Source organism: Leuresthes tenuis, unplaced genomic scaffold, assembly GCF_036924035.1.
Source record: "Leuresthes tenuis unplaced genomic scaffold, fLeuTen1.0.hap1 SCAF_23, whole genome shotgun sequence".
Classification (NCBI taxonomy): Eukaryota; Metazoa; Chordata; class Actinopteri; order Atheriniformes; family Atherinopsidae; genus Leuresthes; species Leuresthes tenuis.
In genome coordinates, this window is record NW_027325377.1 from 26925947 (window position 1) to 26943561 (window position 17615).

At 48.3% G+C, this 17615-nt stretch overlaps 1 protein-coding gene across 1 annotated transcript; it reads right to left on the reverse strand.

Moving 5' to 3' along the window:
* Positions 1-3178: 3178 nt before the first annotated feature.
* On the reverse strand, positions 3179-16224 carry LOC140282792 (uncharacterized; the record flags this gene model as incomplete). The annotated part of the gene is given in 4 exon segments (XM_072377353.1): positions 3179-4673; positions 4977-6051; positions 13788-14851; positions 15155-16224. Coding segments are annotated over 4 exon segments (4704 nt in total), but the record flags the coding sequence as incomplete, so codon positions are not given.
* Positions 16225-17615: the final 1391 nt, after the last annotated feature.

The window sequence follows — 17615 nt, forward strand, 5'->3', positions numbered from 1 at the left end:
TCGTAATTATTAACAACCAAAATACAAAGGGTCCGTGTTCATTTTGAAAGTAGTTTTATTTTGAAAACCAACCGGATTTTCTTCCGTTTCACAAGTCCAACTTCCTGTTTGCGTCATCCGCGCCAAAACAAAAGCTTAATCAAATAGAGAAAAAATTTGAATAATCCAGAGCGGCATATCGTCATATTTTACTGGACCACAACAAAGAATATATACTGTTTTCATAGTCTGACCTATAGTCAACCCGATTAACCATTAAAAAAGAAAAAAAAGGAAAAACAAACATCTTGGCAGCACATTGTGGTATTTCATGTTTTCTGTTGAACTGATATCGGGAAAGAATTACAATTTTATTTTTATTTGACAAATTTAAAAACAATATTTTGAGAAAATATTTCTGCAGATGCAGTGGTTAAGTTCAGGTTCAAAACAGGCCTACCGCCTACCGCCTAAGTGTGAGGTTTATCTACACAACAGTTTGCACACTGTTGTGTGATCATTTTTCTCAAAATGACCCCCCCCCCTCTGTTTTTTCACAAATCGCACCCTGTAATAAATACACACAATAAATTGTCTGAAATAAATGCATTAATAATAATATTAATAAATAGTTAATTAATGTCCGTCTCTCTTCATCATGTTTCCTGCGTGAAAGCAATGCTCCTCTGTCTCTTCTTCTTCTTCTTCACACTGATTACAGCTGCCAGTTGGATGCTGATTCAGGATGAAAACTGTTCATGAACTGGTCCAGGTGTACCCTGCCTCTCACCTGATGGCAGCTGGGATAGGCTCCGCCCCCTGTCCTGCTTTGGCTCAAGCAGGTACAGAAAATGCATCGATAGATTTCCATGGATACATTCCGGCCCCGACGGACCTGTTTTGGACTAATTTTCAGCTGAAACCTGCGACCCGTTTTTGTCGGCATCATGGCTTCCGCAGAGAAACACAGAACCACAGAGCCAGAGACAATGAAGGAGATATTTATCTTTTTTCTCTTTTAACGGGTTGCTGTTCTTTTACTGAGCTTTACATGGATTCAACTTGAGATTGCATTGCATTGCATGAGAATTAACTGAAGAGCTCAGTTTAATACGATTTCTTTGGATGCAATAAAATAGTATAGTTTAGGAGTCTGACTGGAGTCTCGGCGCGCTCCGGTCATCTCGATCATTAAGTTTAAGGTGTTAATCTGCAGTCTGCGACCGCGTTTCATACCAGTCCTTCCCCAGTCTTGGGCTCATATCAAAATGTTTAATATTATCGCAGGTTGCAGTGACGTAACACAATCAACAACCAATAGATGAGCTCTGACAAGATCAGAAACAGGAAAGCAGACAGTCGATAACAAACATGTCGGCGGACGTAGAAGAACGAGCGACATTCTGTGGCGTTTTCTCTTCTTTTTGTTGGGTTTTTCACTATAAACCACTGCACAGACCAGAGCAGCTGCAGCTAAAAGTTGCTTCTTCTCCATGTTTGTAAAACATCTAAAAAAATCTAGTTGTAGTCTTGTAAATAGTGACCCTACAAGATTCACAGTCTTTGTAAAATCTTTAGTCTGAGGCTGGTCTGGGACTAAAAACTCTAAACACTCGTCTTTCAGAGTCTTTTCAAAGTCTTCTGGTGTGTGGGTAGCATTAGATTGAGTTATTCAGTTCATTTAACAAGCTTAATCTGACAAGAAATCGGATCGAATTAAGACCCCGAGATGCGTTCTGCGCATGCTCCAGATTTTTTCCTGGATCGTCACCCGGAAGTGGAAGGAGCCGATATTCCTGTTGTTGTCGTCAGAAAGAAAGAAACAACGCGATGGAGAACGCGCCGTTGTGCATCGTCTGTGCCATAACCAGCTCATCACAGATGGAGAGGGACGCAGCTTCATCACGCTCTGCGTTCTCCATCTTTCTGAATGCCTGAGTTTGTTGCTGTTGGCGGTGAAGACGTCAACAGGAAGTGGCTCTATTAGCGATAGCTGAAATGGGGACAGCGCCACCTATGGTACCGGGGTATGACATGCTTTGTGCCAGTGATTCCATTCATTCACCGCCATATATCCAAGGATAATTACCCTCAGATAAGGAGCAGAACCCAACTGTAGCTTCAGTTAATCTCAGCATGTGGACCCACTGACTCTCACTGCAGCTAATGCAATGAATGATCACTTCCCTACAAAGTCCATCGGGTGGCAGTGTAGCATGGGAAATACAGTCATATGTGCAGAGTTCAAGGCCACATCCGACTTTTTACACATTAAATGAATAAAATTTGAAGTATCTTGACGTAATTCTGAGGGTTGTCGCTGCCTGTTTTCTTTACCTACATGTTATAGTCACCTGTGGCTCTTCCATCATTTGTCTGTGATCAGGAAAGGTCCCTTATCCTTAAGGTGCTGGTGGAGTGCTGAATGTGAGAGGTGGAGGATCTGGCTGCCATGTGCTGTGCATTGTCCCCGGTTATAAAGGTCTGGGAACTGCACTGAACTGACACCACTCAGCTTGTGTTGAGGTGTTTCATTCCCAGTGTTTTCATTGTTCTCAGCTGTGTATGGAATTAAAATATTGTTGTCCTCTTTGTTGATGCGGTGTTGTTTTACGCCTTTGCTGACCTCGGCGGTGTGATTTAGTTGGTGATGCTGGTTGGCGTGAGTGGGGATACTTTGTTTGTCAGCTTGTTACATTTTTTTGAATTAGAGTTTGTTATCCACCTATTATTATATATAAAACTTGTATATAACAATAATTTATGCAGCAACATAATTCCCCTTCAGGGATTAATAAAGTGTGATTGAACTGAATTGAGGACCTATCACCACTGTTTATGAGAACATTTATACGAGGATAGATTGATGCAGCAGCACAAATTGGAGAAAATGTTCTTTTTTTCTTGCACTTTTCGAAGAAAATACACACTCGATGTGCTTTAGGAGCAGTTTTACGTTCAACAAAGGTGCACACAAACGAGTGTAAAACTACTTTTATTTCTAATCATTATTGAAAACACGCTCCGGTACTCAATGTTGTACAGTTTCGATACATGATAAGAAGGTAAAGTCTCCCTTTGGATGTAAATTCCAGTGTTTTTCAAATGAAAAATAGTGCATAAAGAATTCCTTCAATCACCTCAGATAACATGTCATGTTTGAACCTTTTTGAGAAGCACAAAAGAGCTAGAATACTTTCTAAGATTCACTTCTACTCTGAGCCTTTGCTTCCTGCTGAGCCCTCCATGCAGTGAGCACCTCGTCATCTAGAGTCTCTGCAGCAGCCCGAGCCCTGACCCTCTGCCTGGTTTGGGCAATGAAAGTAGCAATGTCGTCCTCCTCTTCTTCGTTGGTGTCCTCTCGCCTGCTCCTCCTCCCTTCTGTCTCGCTGTTTTCATGCCGTGAACGATGAGGGAACTTTCTCTGGGTGAAGTCGCCATAGCTCTCTGTTCCCTCATCGCTCTCCTCATAAGTTGCAGATGACCTTCCTGCACGGCTGTAGCCGCGGGACTGCGAGAACCCGTTGTAGGAATACTCCGTGTCTTCCCTCGACAGATCTTCATGCAGTCTTGACTGGTGTCTGGAGGTAACACCGTATGTTTCCTCATCATCTTCTTCTGCGGTGTAGGAAGCCCTGCGACTTGAGAAGTCGAATTCAGAAGCAGAAGCATCAAGATCGTCATATGGATCTTCTGATGGATCAGCATCTGGACCAGAAGAGGATTTTCTCGGGGGGGGCCTGACACTTTCCAGCCAGTCATCGATACTGGTGTTCTTGTTTTTCTCCAGTGCTGGGTTGAGATTCAGGCACCCAGAGAGGCCATAACTCCTCTTCGGTTTCTCCTTTTTCTTTGTCCCTTCAAGAAACTCCTCCTCCCTCTTCTTCCTTTCCTCCTCCTCATCTTCATCCTCCTTCGGTTTCTTTTTCTTGTAGAGAGTACTTCGCTTGCTGTCTTCCAGGATCTTCTTCTTTTCATATGTGGCCATCTTCTCTCTCATCTCAGTCTTGATCTCTTTGTCCATGGCATCCAGTTTGCCCAGGTTGACCTGATCCTGGAAGAGACTGAAGAGAGGGACACTCGTAGTGGTGATTTTGTTTTTCTTGGAGCCCAGAGTGGAGCCAAGGTCAGAACCCAGGGCCGAGCCTCGACCACTGAGACCTGAGATGCTACTCGACCCAGAGAGGGCAGATGCTGCTCCACCACGTCCTTTGGACAGAGCACTGGAGTAGGAAGCACCACTTAGCAGGGATGCTTTGTCATCATCCACACCACGACCTGCAAGCACACTTGAGGCACCACCAAAGCTTAGTTCAGACCCAGCACGTGATGGAGGAGGCAGGCTCATTTCACTCTGCTTCTGTTTGATTGTTTCAGAGACAACATTGGCGATCCAGTTTTGGATACTGGCCAGATTGACCATTGGTTCGCCTCCAGGACCTTGCACCGCTGGAACTGGAAGGATGGGAGGAACCGGCATCATGGGGTTCGGTGGAACTGCGGACTGGACAGATCTCGTACTGCGAGCTTTTGAAACAGAGGATATGACAGACGATCTGCCACTGAGCATGGACATGTTGTCATCGTTAGCCACACTTGGTGGGCCTGCTACGCCGGCTCCAGCCCAGAAGGCAGAGAGAGGTATCGTACCACCGCTAACACAGCTCTCTGTCTCCCAGCCACACATGGACTGACTGGGGCGGCTGTAGCTCAGGAGGAAGAGCAGTCGCCCACCAATCGGAAGGTCGGTGGTTCGACTTTGGCTGCCCTAGGATACATGTCGAAGCGTCCTTGGGCAAGACACTGAACCCAACGTTGCTCCCCCAGTGTATCATTGGGGGTATGAATGTGTGTGAATGCTTAGAAAGCACGTAGTTATGTGTATCTTAAGACGTGCTGTATGAGTGTGTGTGAATGGGGTGAATGCGGCATGTAGTGAAGCACTTTGAGTGGTCAGTTAGACTAGAAAAGCGCTATACAAGTACAAGTCCATTTACCATTTACTTTCCTCTAAAGTTTTCTTGGAACGCTCCAGAATCTCCTCACGTCTTTGCCTCCTTTTGACTCTAGCAGAGTCCTCCCCCCGGCTCAACTCCAGAATCTCGTCTGTGTTATCCTCACCAAGACGCTTTTGTTGCCTTAGCTTCCACATCTGGTACGCTGTGAGGTTCACATCTTGGAAGGATGGGGTCTTGGCTTCTCCCTCGCCATCACTTTTCTCTCCATCCTCGCGATCTTTCTTGTTCCAACCAAACTGGATTCTCTTCATGCGCCAGCGCTCCAAAGGTGTCATCTTTTCCTTGTTCTTCTGGCAAAAATTGTACATGGAAGTTGTGTCAGAGAGGATGCTCTGAACTTCATCATCAATCTTTTGCTTTCCTCCTTCGCCTTCTGTAGCAGTGCTCTCACTGCCTTCATCATCCTCTATTTTGCGGTAGCGAGCAGCAGCTTGTTCCTCGATTTCCTTCAGCCGCTGTTTCCAAAGATCGGAATAGCTTGAGCAGCTGGAGGTGGACATCGCGTCGGAGGGAGGGCGCCTGATGCGACGCTTTAACCGCTCTTTTACAGCTCGTACATCCTCACTGGTGACGCTCTCCACATCAGCATCTGTAATTTCTTTTGTCTTTTTTGGACGACCCCCTGCAAGAGATTCCCCATCCTCCTCCTCACTGTTGAGCTGGGCCTCCCACCAGTCATCACTCTGGTATATTTCATTTCTGCGCTGCCACTCGCGGATCATGCTGTCGAGACCATCATCATCTTCCCTATCCTCCCCGCCGTTGTGCTCAGGAGGAACCAGCTGCTCTTCACCACCAGTTAAAGCCTGGCTGTCCATCCCATTCTGCGCTCCGGTCAGTCCACTTTTGAGCGCTGTAGCAGCTGCAGAAGAGGAAACGCTGCTCATCACACTCTCACCATCCTCTTCCTCCTCCATCATAATGGAGTGAGCTTTCACTTCCATCATGCTTTGTTCTTCCTCTTTATCTGTGTCCTCATCATCTTCATCTTCGTCTCCTCCTTCGCCGAAGATCCGGGCGCTCGCTCCCGCCCGCTCCAGCTCGCTACCGCCCGCTCCATCCCACTTCTGCCTGCGGCAAAGTTCATACTGCTCGCTCCCTCCCGCTCCAGCTCGCTCCATCCCGCTCCCACCCGCTCCCGCTCGCTCCCGCCCGCTCCATCCCGCTCCCTCCCGTTCCCTCCCGCTCCTGCCCGGTCCCGCCCGCTCCCGCTGTGAATGGTTTACCTGCCTGAACATCTTCTGCTCTCTGTTAATGTTGGTTTCACCAACCTAACACTTGTTGAGCCACATTGTCTCACATTCACACCTCTATTCTCTGACCTAACCCTATAAAACCCACGGATGCAAATTTACAACTTTTAACAATTCTCAGGACCACATTTATATATAATGAACAAAAATATGAACGCAAGTTTTCTTTTTGCTCCCATTTTCCATGAGCTAAACTTAAAGTCAAATGTATTTGTGTAGCACATTTCATGTACAACTGCTGGTTGTGGTATAATTACAAAACATGTCCTACCTCCTAACCCTAACCCCTAACCCGTCTTATCCAATTTAGAAGACAACCATCAGGGGTTATTCATTTATTTTATGAATTTTACGCCTTTTATTTATTTAAAACTGTAAAAGATAGAAATGAAATAATAAAAATTCAATTAAAATGATTAAAACAAGCAACAGTCTGGATAAGTTGTAATTTGTTGACAGTTTAACTCCCGCTCGCTCCCGCCCGCTCCCTCCCGCTCCCTCCTGCTCCCGCTCACTCTCGCCCGCTCTCTCCCACTTCTGCCCGCGGCAAAGTTCATATTGCTCACTCCCACCCGCTCCCGCCCGCTCCCACCCGCTCTCGATCACTCCCTCCTGCTCCCGCTCGCTCCCGCCCGCTCCCTCCCGCTTCTGCCCGCGGCAAAGGTCACATTGCTCGCTCCCGCCCACTCCCGCCCGCTCCCTCCTGCTCCCGCTCACTCTCGCCCGCTCTCTCCCACTTCTGCCCGCGGCAAAGTTCATATTGCTCACTCCCACCCGCTCTCGCCCGCTCCCACCCGCTCTCGATCACTCCCTCCTGCTCCCGCTCACTCCCACCCGCTCCCGCCCGCTCCCACCCGCTCTCGATCACTCCCTCCTGCTCCCGCTCGCTCCCGCCCGCTCCCGCCCGCTCCCACCCGCGGCAAAGTTCATATTGCTCGCTCCCGCCCGCTTCTGCCCGGTCCCGCTCGCTCCAGCTCGCTCCCGCCCGCTCCTGCCCGCTCCTTCCCGGTCCCGCTCCATCCCGCTCCCTCCCGCTTCTGCCAGGTCCCGCTAACTCCAGCTCGCTCCCGCCCGCTCCCTCCCGCTCCTAACCGGTCCCGTTCACTCCCTCCCGCTCCCGCCCGCTCCCTCCCGATCCCTCCCGGTCCCGCTCCATCCCGCTCCCGCCCGCTCCCTCCCGCTTCTGCCAGGTCCCGCTCGCTCCCGCCCGCTCCCACCCGCTCCCGCCCGCGGTAATGTTCGGTCTCTGGTCCACGGTAATGTTCGGTTTCACGGTAATGTTCGGTCTCTGGTCCACGATAATGTTCGGTTTGACGATAATGTTCGGTTTCACGGTAATGTTCTGGTCCACGGTAATGTTCTGGTCCACGGTAATGTTCCGTCTCTGGTCCACAGTAATGTTCCGTATCTGGTCCACGATAATGTTCGATCTCTGGTCCACGATAATGTTGTGTTTCTGTTTCACGGTAATGTTCCGTTTCATGTCCACGATAATGTTCTGTTTCGGTTTCACGGTAATATTCCGTCTCTGGTCCACGATAATGTTGTGTTTCTGTTTCACGGTAATTTTCCGTTTCACGGTAATGTTCCGTCTCTGGTCCACGATAATGTTGTGTTTTTTTTCACGGTAATGTTCCGTTTCTGGTCCACGATAATGTTCGGTTTCACGATAATGTTCCGTTTCTGGTCAACGATAATGTTCTGTTTAGGTTTCACGGTAATGTTATGTCTCTGGTCCACGATAATGTTCCGTCTCTGGTCCACGATAATGTTCTGTCTCTGATCCACGATAATGTTCTGTCTCTGATCCACGGTAATGTTCCGTTTCTGGTCCACGATAATGTTCTGTTTCGGTTTCACGGTAATGTTCTGTCTCTGGTCCACGATAATGTTCCGTTTCTGGTCCACGATAAGTTTCTGTTTTGGTTTCAAGGTAATGTTCTGTCTCTGGTCCACGGTAATGTTCCGTTTCTGGTCCACGATAATGTTCTGTTTCGGTTTCACGGTAATGTTCCGTTTCTGGTCCACGATAATGTTCTGTTTCTGTTTCACGGTAATGTTCCGTTTCTGGTCCATGATAATGTTCTGTTTCACGGTAATGTTCTGTCTCTGGTCCATGGTAATGTTCTGTCTCTGGTCCACGGTAATGTTCGGTTTCAAGGTAAAGTTCGGTCTCTGGTCCACAGTAATGTTCTGTCTCTGGTCCACGGTAATGTTCTGTCTCTGGTCCACGGTAATGTTCTGTCTCTGGTCCACGGTAATGTTCGATCTCTGGTACACGATAATGTTCTGTTTCGGTTTCACGGTAATGTTCCGTTTCTGGTCCACGGTAATGTTCGGTTTCAAGGTAAAGTTCGGTCTCTGGTCCACAGTAATGTTCTGTCTCTGGTCCACGGTAATGTTCTGTCTCTGGTCCACGGTAATGTTCTGTCTCTGGTCCACGGTAATGTTCGATCTCTGGTCCACGATAATGTTCGGTTTCACGGTAATGTTCCGTCTCTGGTCCACGATAATGTTCTGTTTCGGTTTCACGGTAATGTTCCGTTTCTGGTCCACGGTAATGTTATGTCTCTGGTCCACGATAATGTTCCGTCTCTGGTCCACGATAATGTTCTGTCTCTGATCCACGATAATGTTCTGTCTCTGATCCACGGTAATGTTCCGTTTCTGGTCCACGATAATGTTCTGTTTCGGTTTCACGGTAATGTTCTGTCTCTGGTCCACGATAATGTTCCGTTTCTGGTCCACGATTATGTTCTGTTTTGGTTTCAAGGTAATGTTCTGTCTCTGGTCCACGGTAATGTTCCGTTTCTGGTCCACGATAATGTTCTGTTTCGGTTTCACGGTAATGTTCCGTTTCTGGTCCACGATAATGTTCTGTTTCTGTTTCACGGTAATGTTCCGTTTCTGGTCCATGATAATGTTCTGTTTCACGGTAATGTTCTGTCTCTGGTCCATGGTAATGTTCTGTCTCTGGTACACGGTAATGTTCGGTTTCAAGGTAAAGTTCGGTCTCTGGTCCACAGTAATGTTCTTTCTCTGGTCCACGGTAATGTTCTGTCTCTGGTCCACGGTAATGTTCTGTCTCTGGTCCACGGTAATGTTCGATCTCTGGTACACGATAATGTTCTGTTTCGGTTTCACGGTAATGTTCCGTTTCTGGTCCACGGTAATGTTCGGTTTCAAGGTAAAGTTCGGTCTCTGGTCCACAGTAATGTTCTATCTCTGGTCCACGGTAATGTTCTGTCTCTGGTCCACGGTAATGTTCTGTCTCTGGTCCACGGTAATGTTCGATCTCTGGTCCACGATAATGTTCGGTTTCACGGTAATGTTCCGTCTCTGGTCCACGATAATGTTCTGTTTCGGTTTCACGGTAATGTTCCGTTTCTGGTCCACGGTAATGTTCTGTTTCTGGTCCACGGTAATGTTCTGTCTCTGGTCCACGGTAATGTTCGATCTCTGGTCCACGATAATGTTCGGTTTCACGGTAATGTTCCGTCTCTGGTCCACGATAATGTTCTGTTTCGGTTTCACGGTAATGTTCCGTTTCTGGTCCACGGTAATGTTCGGTTTCAAGGTAAAGTTCGGTCTCTGGTCCACAGTAATGTTCTGTCTCTGGTCCATGGTAATGTTCTGTCTCTGGTCCACGGTAATGTTCGGTTTCAAGGTAAAGTTCGGTCTCTGGTCCACAGTAATGTTCTGCCTCTGGTCCACGGTAATGTTCGATCTCTGGTACACGATAATGTTCTGTTTCGGTTTCACGGTAATGTTCCGTTTCTGGTCCACGGTAATGTTCGGTTTCAAGGTAAAGTTCGGTCTCTGGTCCACAGTAATGTTCTGTCTCTGGTCCACGGTAATGTTCTGTCTCTGGTCCACGGTAATGTTCTGTCTCTGGTCCACGGTAATGTTCGATCTCTGGTCCACGATAATGTTCGGTTTCACGGTAATGTTCCGTCTCTGGTCCACGATAATGTTCTGTTTCGGTTTCACGGTAATATTCCGTTTCTGGTCCACGGTAATGTTCTGTCTCTGGTCCACGGTAATGTTCTTTCTCTGGTCCACGGTAATGTTCTGTCTCTGGTCCACGGTAATGTTCGATCTCTGGTCCACGATAATGTTCGGTTTCACGGTAATGTTCCGTCTCTGGTCCACGATAATGTTCTGTTTCGGTTTCACGGTAATGTTCCGTTTCTGGTCCACGGTAATGTTCGGTTTCAAGGTAAAGTTCGGTCTCTGGTCCACAGTAATGTTCTGTCTCTGGTCCACGGTAATATTCTTTCTCTGGTCCACGGTAATGTTCTGTCTCTGGTCCACGGTAATGTTCGATTTCTGGTCGACGATAATGTTCGGTTTCACGGTAATGTTCCGTCTCTGGTCCACGATAATGTTCGGTTTCACGGTAATGTTCCATTTCTGGTCCACGGTAATGTTCTGTCTCTGGTCCACGATAATGTTCGATCTTTGGTCCACGATAATGTTCGGTTTCACGGTAATGTTCCGTCTCTGGTCCATGATAATGTTCCGTTTCTGGTCCACGATAATGTTCTGTTTCAGTTTCACGGTAATGTTCCGTCTCTGGTCCACGATAATGTTCTGTTTCGGTTTCACGGTAATGTTCCGTTTCTGGTCCACGATAATGTTCTGTTTCGGTTTCACGGTAATGTTCCGTCTCTGGTCCACGGTAATGTTCCGTCTCTGTTCCACGATAATGTTGTGTTTCTGTTTCACGGTAATGTTCCGTTTCTGGTCCTTGATAATGTTCTGTTTCACGGTAATGTTCTGTCTCTGGTCCACGGTAATGTTCTGTCTCTGGTCCATGGTAATGTTCTGTCTCTGGTCCACGGTAATGTTCGATCTCTGGTCCACGATAATGTTCGGTTTCACGGTAATGTTTCGTCTCTGGTCCACGATAATGTTCTGTTTCTGTATCACGGTAATGTTCCGTTTCTGGTCCACGATAATTTTGTGTTTCTGTTTCACGGTAATGTTCCGTTTCTGGTCCACGATAATGTTCGGTTTCAAGGTAAAGTTCGGTCTCTGGTCCACGGTAATGTTCTGTCTCTGGTCCACGGTAATGGTCTGTCTCTGGTCCACGGTAATGTTCGATCTCTGGTCCACGATAATGTTCGGTTTCACGGTAATGTTCCGTCTCTGGTCCACGATAATGTTGTGTTTCTGTTTCACGGTAATGTTCCGTTTCTGGTCCACGATAATGTTCTGTTTCGGTTTCACGGTAATGTTCTGTCTCTGGTCCATGATAATGTTCCGTTTCTGGTCCACGATAATGTTCTGTGTCAGTTTCACGGTAATGTTCCGTCTCTGGTCCACGATAATGTTCTGTTTCGGTTTCACGGTAATGTTCCGTTTCTGGTCCACGATAATGTTCTGTTTCGGTTTCACGGTAATGTTCCGTCTCTGGTCCACGGTAATGTTCCGTCTCTGGTCCACGATAATTTTGTGTTTCTGTTTCACGGTAATGTTCCGTTTCTGGTCCTTGATAATGTTCTGTTTCACGGTAATGTTCTGTCTCTGGTCCACGGTAATGTTCTGTCTCTGGTCCACGGTAATGTTCTGTCTCTGGTCCACGGTAATGTTCGATCTCTGGTCCACGATAATGTTCGGTTTCACGGTAATGTTCCGTCTCTGGTCCACGATAATGTTCTGTTTCTGTATCACGGTAATGTTCAGTTTCTGGTCCACGATAATTTTGTGTTTCTGTTTCACGGTAATGTTCCGTTTCTGGTCCACGATAATGTTCGGTTTCAAGGTAAAGTTCGGTCTCTGGTCCACGGTAATGTTCTGTCTCTGGTCCACGGTAATGGTCTGTCTCTGGTCCACGGTAATGTTCGATCTCTGGTCCACGATAATGTTCGGTTTCACGGTAATGTTCCGTCTCTGGTCCACGATAATGTTCTGTTTCTGTATCACGGTAATGTTCCGTTTCTGGTCCACGATAATTTTGTGTTTCTGTTTCACGTTAATGTTCCGTTTCTGGTCCACGATAATGTTCGGTTTCACGGTAAAGTTCTGTCTCTGGTCCACGGTAATGTTCTGTGTCTGGTCCACGATAATGTTCGGTTTCACAGTAATGTTCCGTCTCTGGTCCACGATAATGGACCGTCTTTGGTCCACGATAATGTTATGTTTCTGTTTCATGGTAATGTTCCGTTTCTGGTCCACGATAATCTTGTGTTTCTGTTTCACGGTAATATTCCGTTTCTGGTCCATGGTAATGTTCGGTTTCACGGTAATGTTTGGTCTCTGGTCCATGATAATGTTCGGTTTCACGGTAATGTTCTGGTCCACGGTAATGTTCTGGTCCACGGTAATGTTCCGTCTCTGGTCCACAGTAATGTTCCGTATCTGGTCCATGGTAATGTTCGGTTTCACGGTTATGTTCCATTTCTGGTCCACGGTAATGTTCTGTCTCTGGTCCACGATAATGTTCGATTTCTGGTCGACGATAATGTTCGGTTTCTCGGTAATGTTCCGTCTCTGGTACACGATAATGTTCGGTTTCACGGTAATGTTCCATTTCTGGTCCACGGTAATGTTCTGTCTCTGGTCCACGATAATGTTCGATCTCTGGTCCACGATAATGTTCGGTTTCACGGTAATGTTCCGTCTCTGGTCCACGATAATGTTGTGTTTCTGTTTCACGGTAATGTTCCGTTTCTGGTCCACGATAATGTTCGGTTTCACGGTAAAGTTCTGTCTCTGGTCCACGGTAATGTTCCGTCTCTGGTCCACGATAATGTTGTGTTTCTGTTTCACGGTAATGTTCCGTTTCTGGTCCATGATAATGTTCCGTTTCTGGTACACGATAATGTTCTGTTTCAGTTTCACGGTAATGTTCCGTCTCTGGTCCACGATAATGTTCTGTTTCTGTATCACGGTAATGTTCCGTTTCTGGTCCACGATAATTTTGTGTTTCTGTTTCACGTTAATGTTCCGTTTCTGGTCCACGATAATGTTCGGTTTCACGGTAAAGTTCTGTCTCTGGTCCACGGTAATGTTCCGTTTCTGGTCCACGATAATGTTTGGTTTCACGGTAATGTTCCGTCTCTGGTCCACGATAATGTTCTGTTTCGGTTTCACGGTAATGTTCCGTTTCTGGTCCACGATAATGTTCTGTTTCTGTTTCACGGTAATGTTCCGTTTCTGGTCCACGATAATGTTATGTTTCGGTTTCACGGTAATGTTCTGTCTCTGGTCCACGGTAATGTTCCGTTTCTGTTTCACGGTAATGTTCTTTCTCTGGTCCAAGGTAATGTTCTGTCTCTGGTCCACGGTAATGTTCGATCTCTGGTCCACGATAATGTTCGGTTTCACGTTAATGTTCCGTCTCTGGTCCACGGTCATGTTCGGTTTCACGGTAATGTTTTGGTCTCTGGTCCACGATAATGTTCGGTTTCACGATAATGTTCGGTTTCACGATAATGTTCTGGTCCACGGTAATGTTCTGGTCCACGGTAATGTTCCGTCTCTGGTCCACAGTAATGTTCCGTATCTGGTCCATGGTAATGTTCGGTTTCACGGTAATGTTCCATTGAGAAGTCGAATTCAGAAGCAGAAGCATCAAGATCGTCATATGGATCTTCTGATGGATCAGCATCTGGACCAGAAGAGGATTTTCTCGGGGGGGGCCTGACACTTTCCAGCCAGTCATCGATACTGGTGTTCTTGTTTTTCTCCAGTGCTGGGTTGAGATTCAGGCACCCAGAGAGGCCATAACTCCTCTTCGGTTTCTCCTTTTTCTTTGTCCCTTCAAGAAACTCCTCCTCCCTCTTCTTCCTTTCCTCCTCCTCATCTTCATCCTCCTTCGGTTTCTTTTTCTTGTAGAGAGTACTTCGCTTGTTGTCTTCCAGGATCTTCTTCTTTTCATATGTGGCCATCTTCTCTCTCATCTCAGTCTTGATCTCCTTGTCCATGGCATCCAGTTTGCCCAGGTTGACCTGATCCTGGAAGAGACTGAAGAGAGGGACACTCGTAGTGGTGATTTTGTTTTTCTTGGAGCCCAGAGTGGAGCCAAGGTCAGAACCCAGGGCCGAGCCTCGACCACTGAGACCTGAGATGCTACTCGACCCAGAGAGGGCAGATGCTGCTCCACCACGTCCTTTGGACAGAGCACTGGAGTAGGAAGCACCACTTAGCAGGGATGCTTTGTCATCATCCACACCACGACCTGCAAGCACACTTGAGGCACCACCAAAGCTTAGTTCAGACCCAGCACGTGATGGAGGAGGCAGGCTCATTTCACTCTGCTTCTGTTTGATTGTTTCAGAGACAACATTGGCGATCCAGTTTTGGATACTGGCCAGATTGACCATTGGTTCGCCTCCAGGACCTTGCACCGCTGGAACTGGAAGGATGGGAGGAACCGGCATCATGGGGTTCGGTGGAACTGCGGACTGGACAGATCTCGTACTGCGAGCTTTTGAAACAGAGGATATGACAGACGATCTGCCACTGAGCATGGACATGTTGTCATCGTTAGCCACACTTGGTGGGCCTGCTACGCCGGCTCCAGCCCAGAAGGCAGAGAGAGGTATCGTACCACCGCTAACACAGCTCTCTGTCTCCCAGCCACACATGGACTGACTGGGGCGGCTGTAGCTCAGGAGGAAGAGCAGTCGCCCACCAATCGGAAGGTCGGTGGTTCGACTTTGGCTGCCCTAGGATACATGTCGAAGCGTCCTTGGGCAAGACACTGAACCCAACGTTGCTCCCCCAGTGTATCATTGGGGGTATGAATGTGTGTGAATGCTTAGAAAGCACGTAGTTATGTGTATCTTAAGACGTGCTGTATGAGTGTGTGTGAATGGGGTGAATGCGGCATGTAGTGAAGCGCTTTGAGTGGTCAGTTAGACTAGAAAAGCGCTATACAAGTACAAGTCCATTTACCATTTACTTTCCTCTAAAGTTTTCTTGGAACGCTCCAGAATCTCCTCACGTCTTTGCCTCCTTTTGACTCTAGCAGAGTCCTCCCCCCGGCTCAACTCCAGAATCTCGTCTGTGTTATCCTCACCAAGACGCTTTTGTTGCCTTAGCTTCCACGACTGGTAAGCTGTGAGGTTCACATCTTGGAAGGATGGGGTCTTGGCTTCTCCCTCGCCATCACTTTTCTCTCCATCCTCGCGATCTTTCTTGTTCCAACCAAACTGGATTCTCTTCATGCGCCAGCGCTCCAAAGGTGTCATCTTTTCCTTGTTCTTCTGGCAAAAATTGTACATGGAAGTTGTGTCAGAGAGGATGCTCTGAACTTCATCATCAATCTTTTGCTTTCCTCCTTCGCCTTCTGTAGCAGTGCTCTCACTGCCTTCATCATCCTCTTTTTTGCGGTAGCGAGCAGCAGCTTGTTCCTCGATTTCCTTCAGCCGCTGTTTCCAAAGATCGGAATAGCTTGAGCAGCTGGAGGTGGACATCGCGTCGGAGGGAGGGCGCCTGATGCGACGCTTTAACCGCTCTTTTACAGCTCGTACATCCTCACTGGTGACGCTCTCCACATCAGCATCTTTAATTTATTTTGTCTTTTTTGGACGACCCCCTGCAAGAGATTCCCCATCCTCCTCCTCACTGTTGAGCTGGGCCTCCCACCAGTCATCACTCTGGTATATTTCATTTCTGCGCTGCCACTCGCGGATCATGCTGTCGAGACCATCATCATCTTCCCTATCCTCCCCGCCGTTGTGCTCAGGAGGAACCAGCTGCTCTTCACCACCAGTTAAAGCCTGGCTGTCCATCCCATTCTGCGCTCCGGTCAGTCCACTTTTGAGCGCTGCAGCAGCTGCAGAAGAGGAAACGCTGCTCATCACACTCTCACCATCCTCTTCCTCCTCCATCATAATGGAGTGAGCTTTCACTTCCATCATGCTTTGTTCTTCCTCTTTATCTGTGTCCTCATCATCTTCATCTTCGTCTCCTCCTTCGCCGAAGATCCGGGCGCTTGCTCCCGCCCGCTCCAGCTCGCTACCGCCCGCTCCATCCCACTTCTGCCTGCGGCAAAGTTCATACTGCTCGCTCCCTCCCTTTCCCGCTCCCGCTCGCTCCCGCCCGCTCCCTCCCACTTCTGCCTGCGGCAAAGTTCATATCGCTCGCTCCCTCCCGCTCCAGCTCGCTCCATCCCGCTCCCACCCGCTCCCGCTCGCTCCCGCCCGCTCCATCCCGCTCCCTCCCGTTCCCTCCCGCTCCTGCCCGGTCCCGCCCGCTCCCGCTGTGAATGGTTTACCTGCCTGAACATCTTCTGCTCTCTGTTAATGTTGGTTTCACCAACCTAAAGCTGTCACCTGTGAACGGTTTACCTGCCTGAACATCTTCTGCTCTCTGTTAATGTTGGTTTCACCAACCTAACACTTGTTGAGCCACATTGTCTCACATTCACACCTCTATTCTCTGACCTAACCCTATAAAACCCACGGATGCAAATTTACAACTTTTAACAATTCTCAGGACCACATTTACATATAATGAACAAAAATATGAACGCAAGTTTTCTTTTTGCTCCCATTTTCCATGAGCTAAACTTAAAGTCAAATGTATTTGTGTAGCACATTTCATGTACAACTGCTGGTTGTGGTATAATTACAAAACATGTCCTACCTCCTAACCCTAACCCCTAACCCGTCTTATCCAATTTAGAAGACAACCATCAGGGGTTATTCATTTATTTTATGAATTTTACGCCTTTTATTTATTTAAAACTGTAAAAGATAGAAATGAAATAATAAAAATTCAATTAAAATTATTAAAACAAGCAACAGTCTGGATAAGTTGTAATTTGTTGACAGTTTAACTCCCGCTCGCTCCCGCCCGCTCCCTCCCGCTCCCTCCTGCTCCCGCTCACTCTCGCCCGCTCTCTCCCACTTCTGCCCGCGGCAAAGTTCATATTGCTCACTCCCACCCGCTCCCGCCCGCTCCCACCCGCTCTCGATCACTCCCTCCTGCTCCCGCTCGCTCCCGCCCGCTCCCTCCCGCTTCTGCCCGCGGCAAAGGTCACATTGCTCGCTCCCGCCCACTCCCGCCCGCTCCCTCCTGCTCCCGCTCACTCTCGCCCGCTCTCTCCCACTTCTGCCCGCGGCAAAGTTCATATTGCTCACTCCCACCCGCTCTCGCCCGCTCCCACCCGCTCTCGATCACTCCCTCCTGCTCCCGCTCGCTCCCGCCCGCTCCCGCCCGCTTCTGCCCGGTCCCGCTCGCTCCAGCTCGCTCCCGCCCGCTCCTGCCCGCTCCCTCCCGGTCCCGCTCCATCCCGCTCCCTCCCGCTTCTGCCAGGTCCCGCTAACTCCAGCTCGCTCCCGCCCGCTCCCTCCCGCTCCTGCCCGGTCCCGTTCACTCCCTCCCGCTCCCGCCCGCTCCCTCCCGGTCC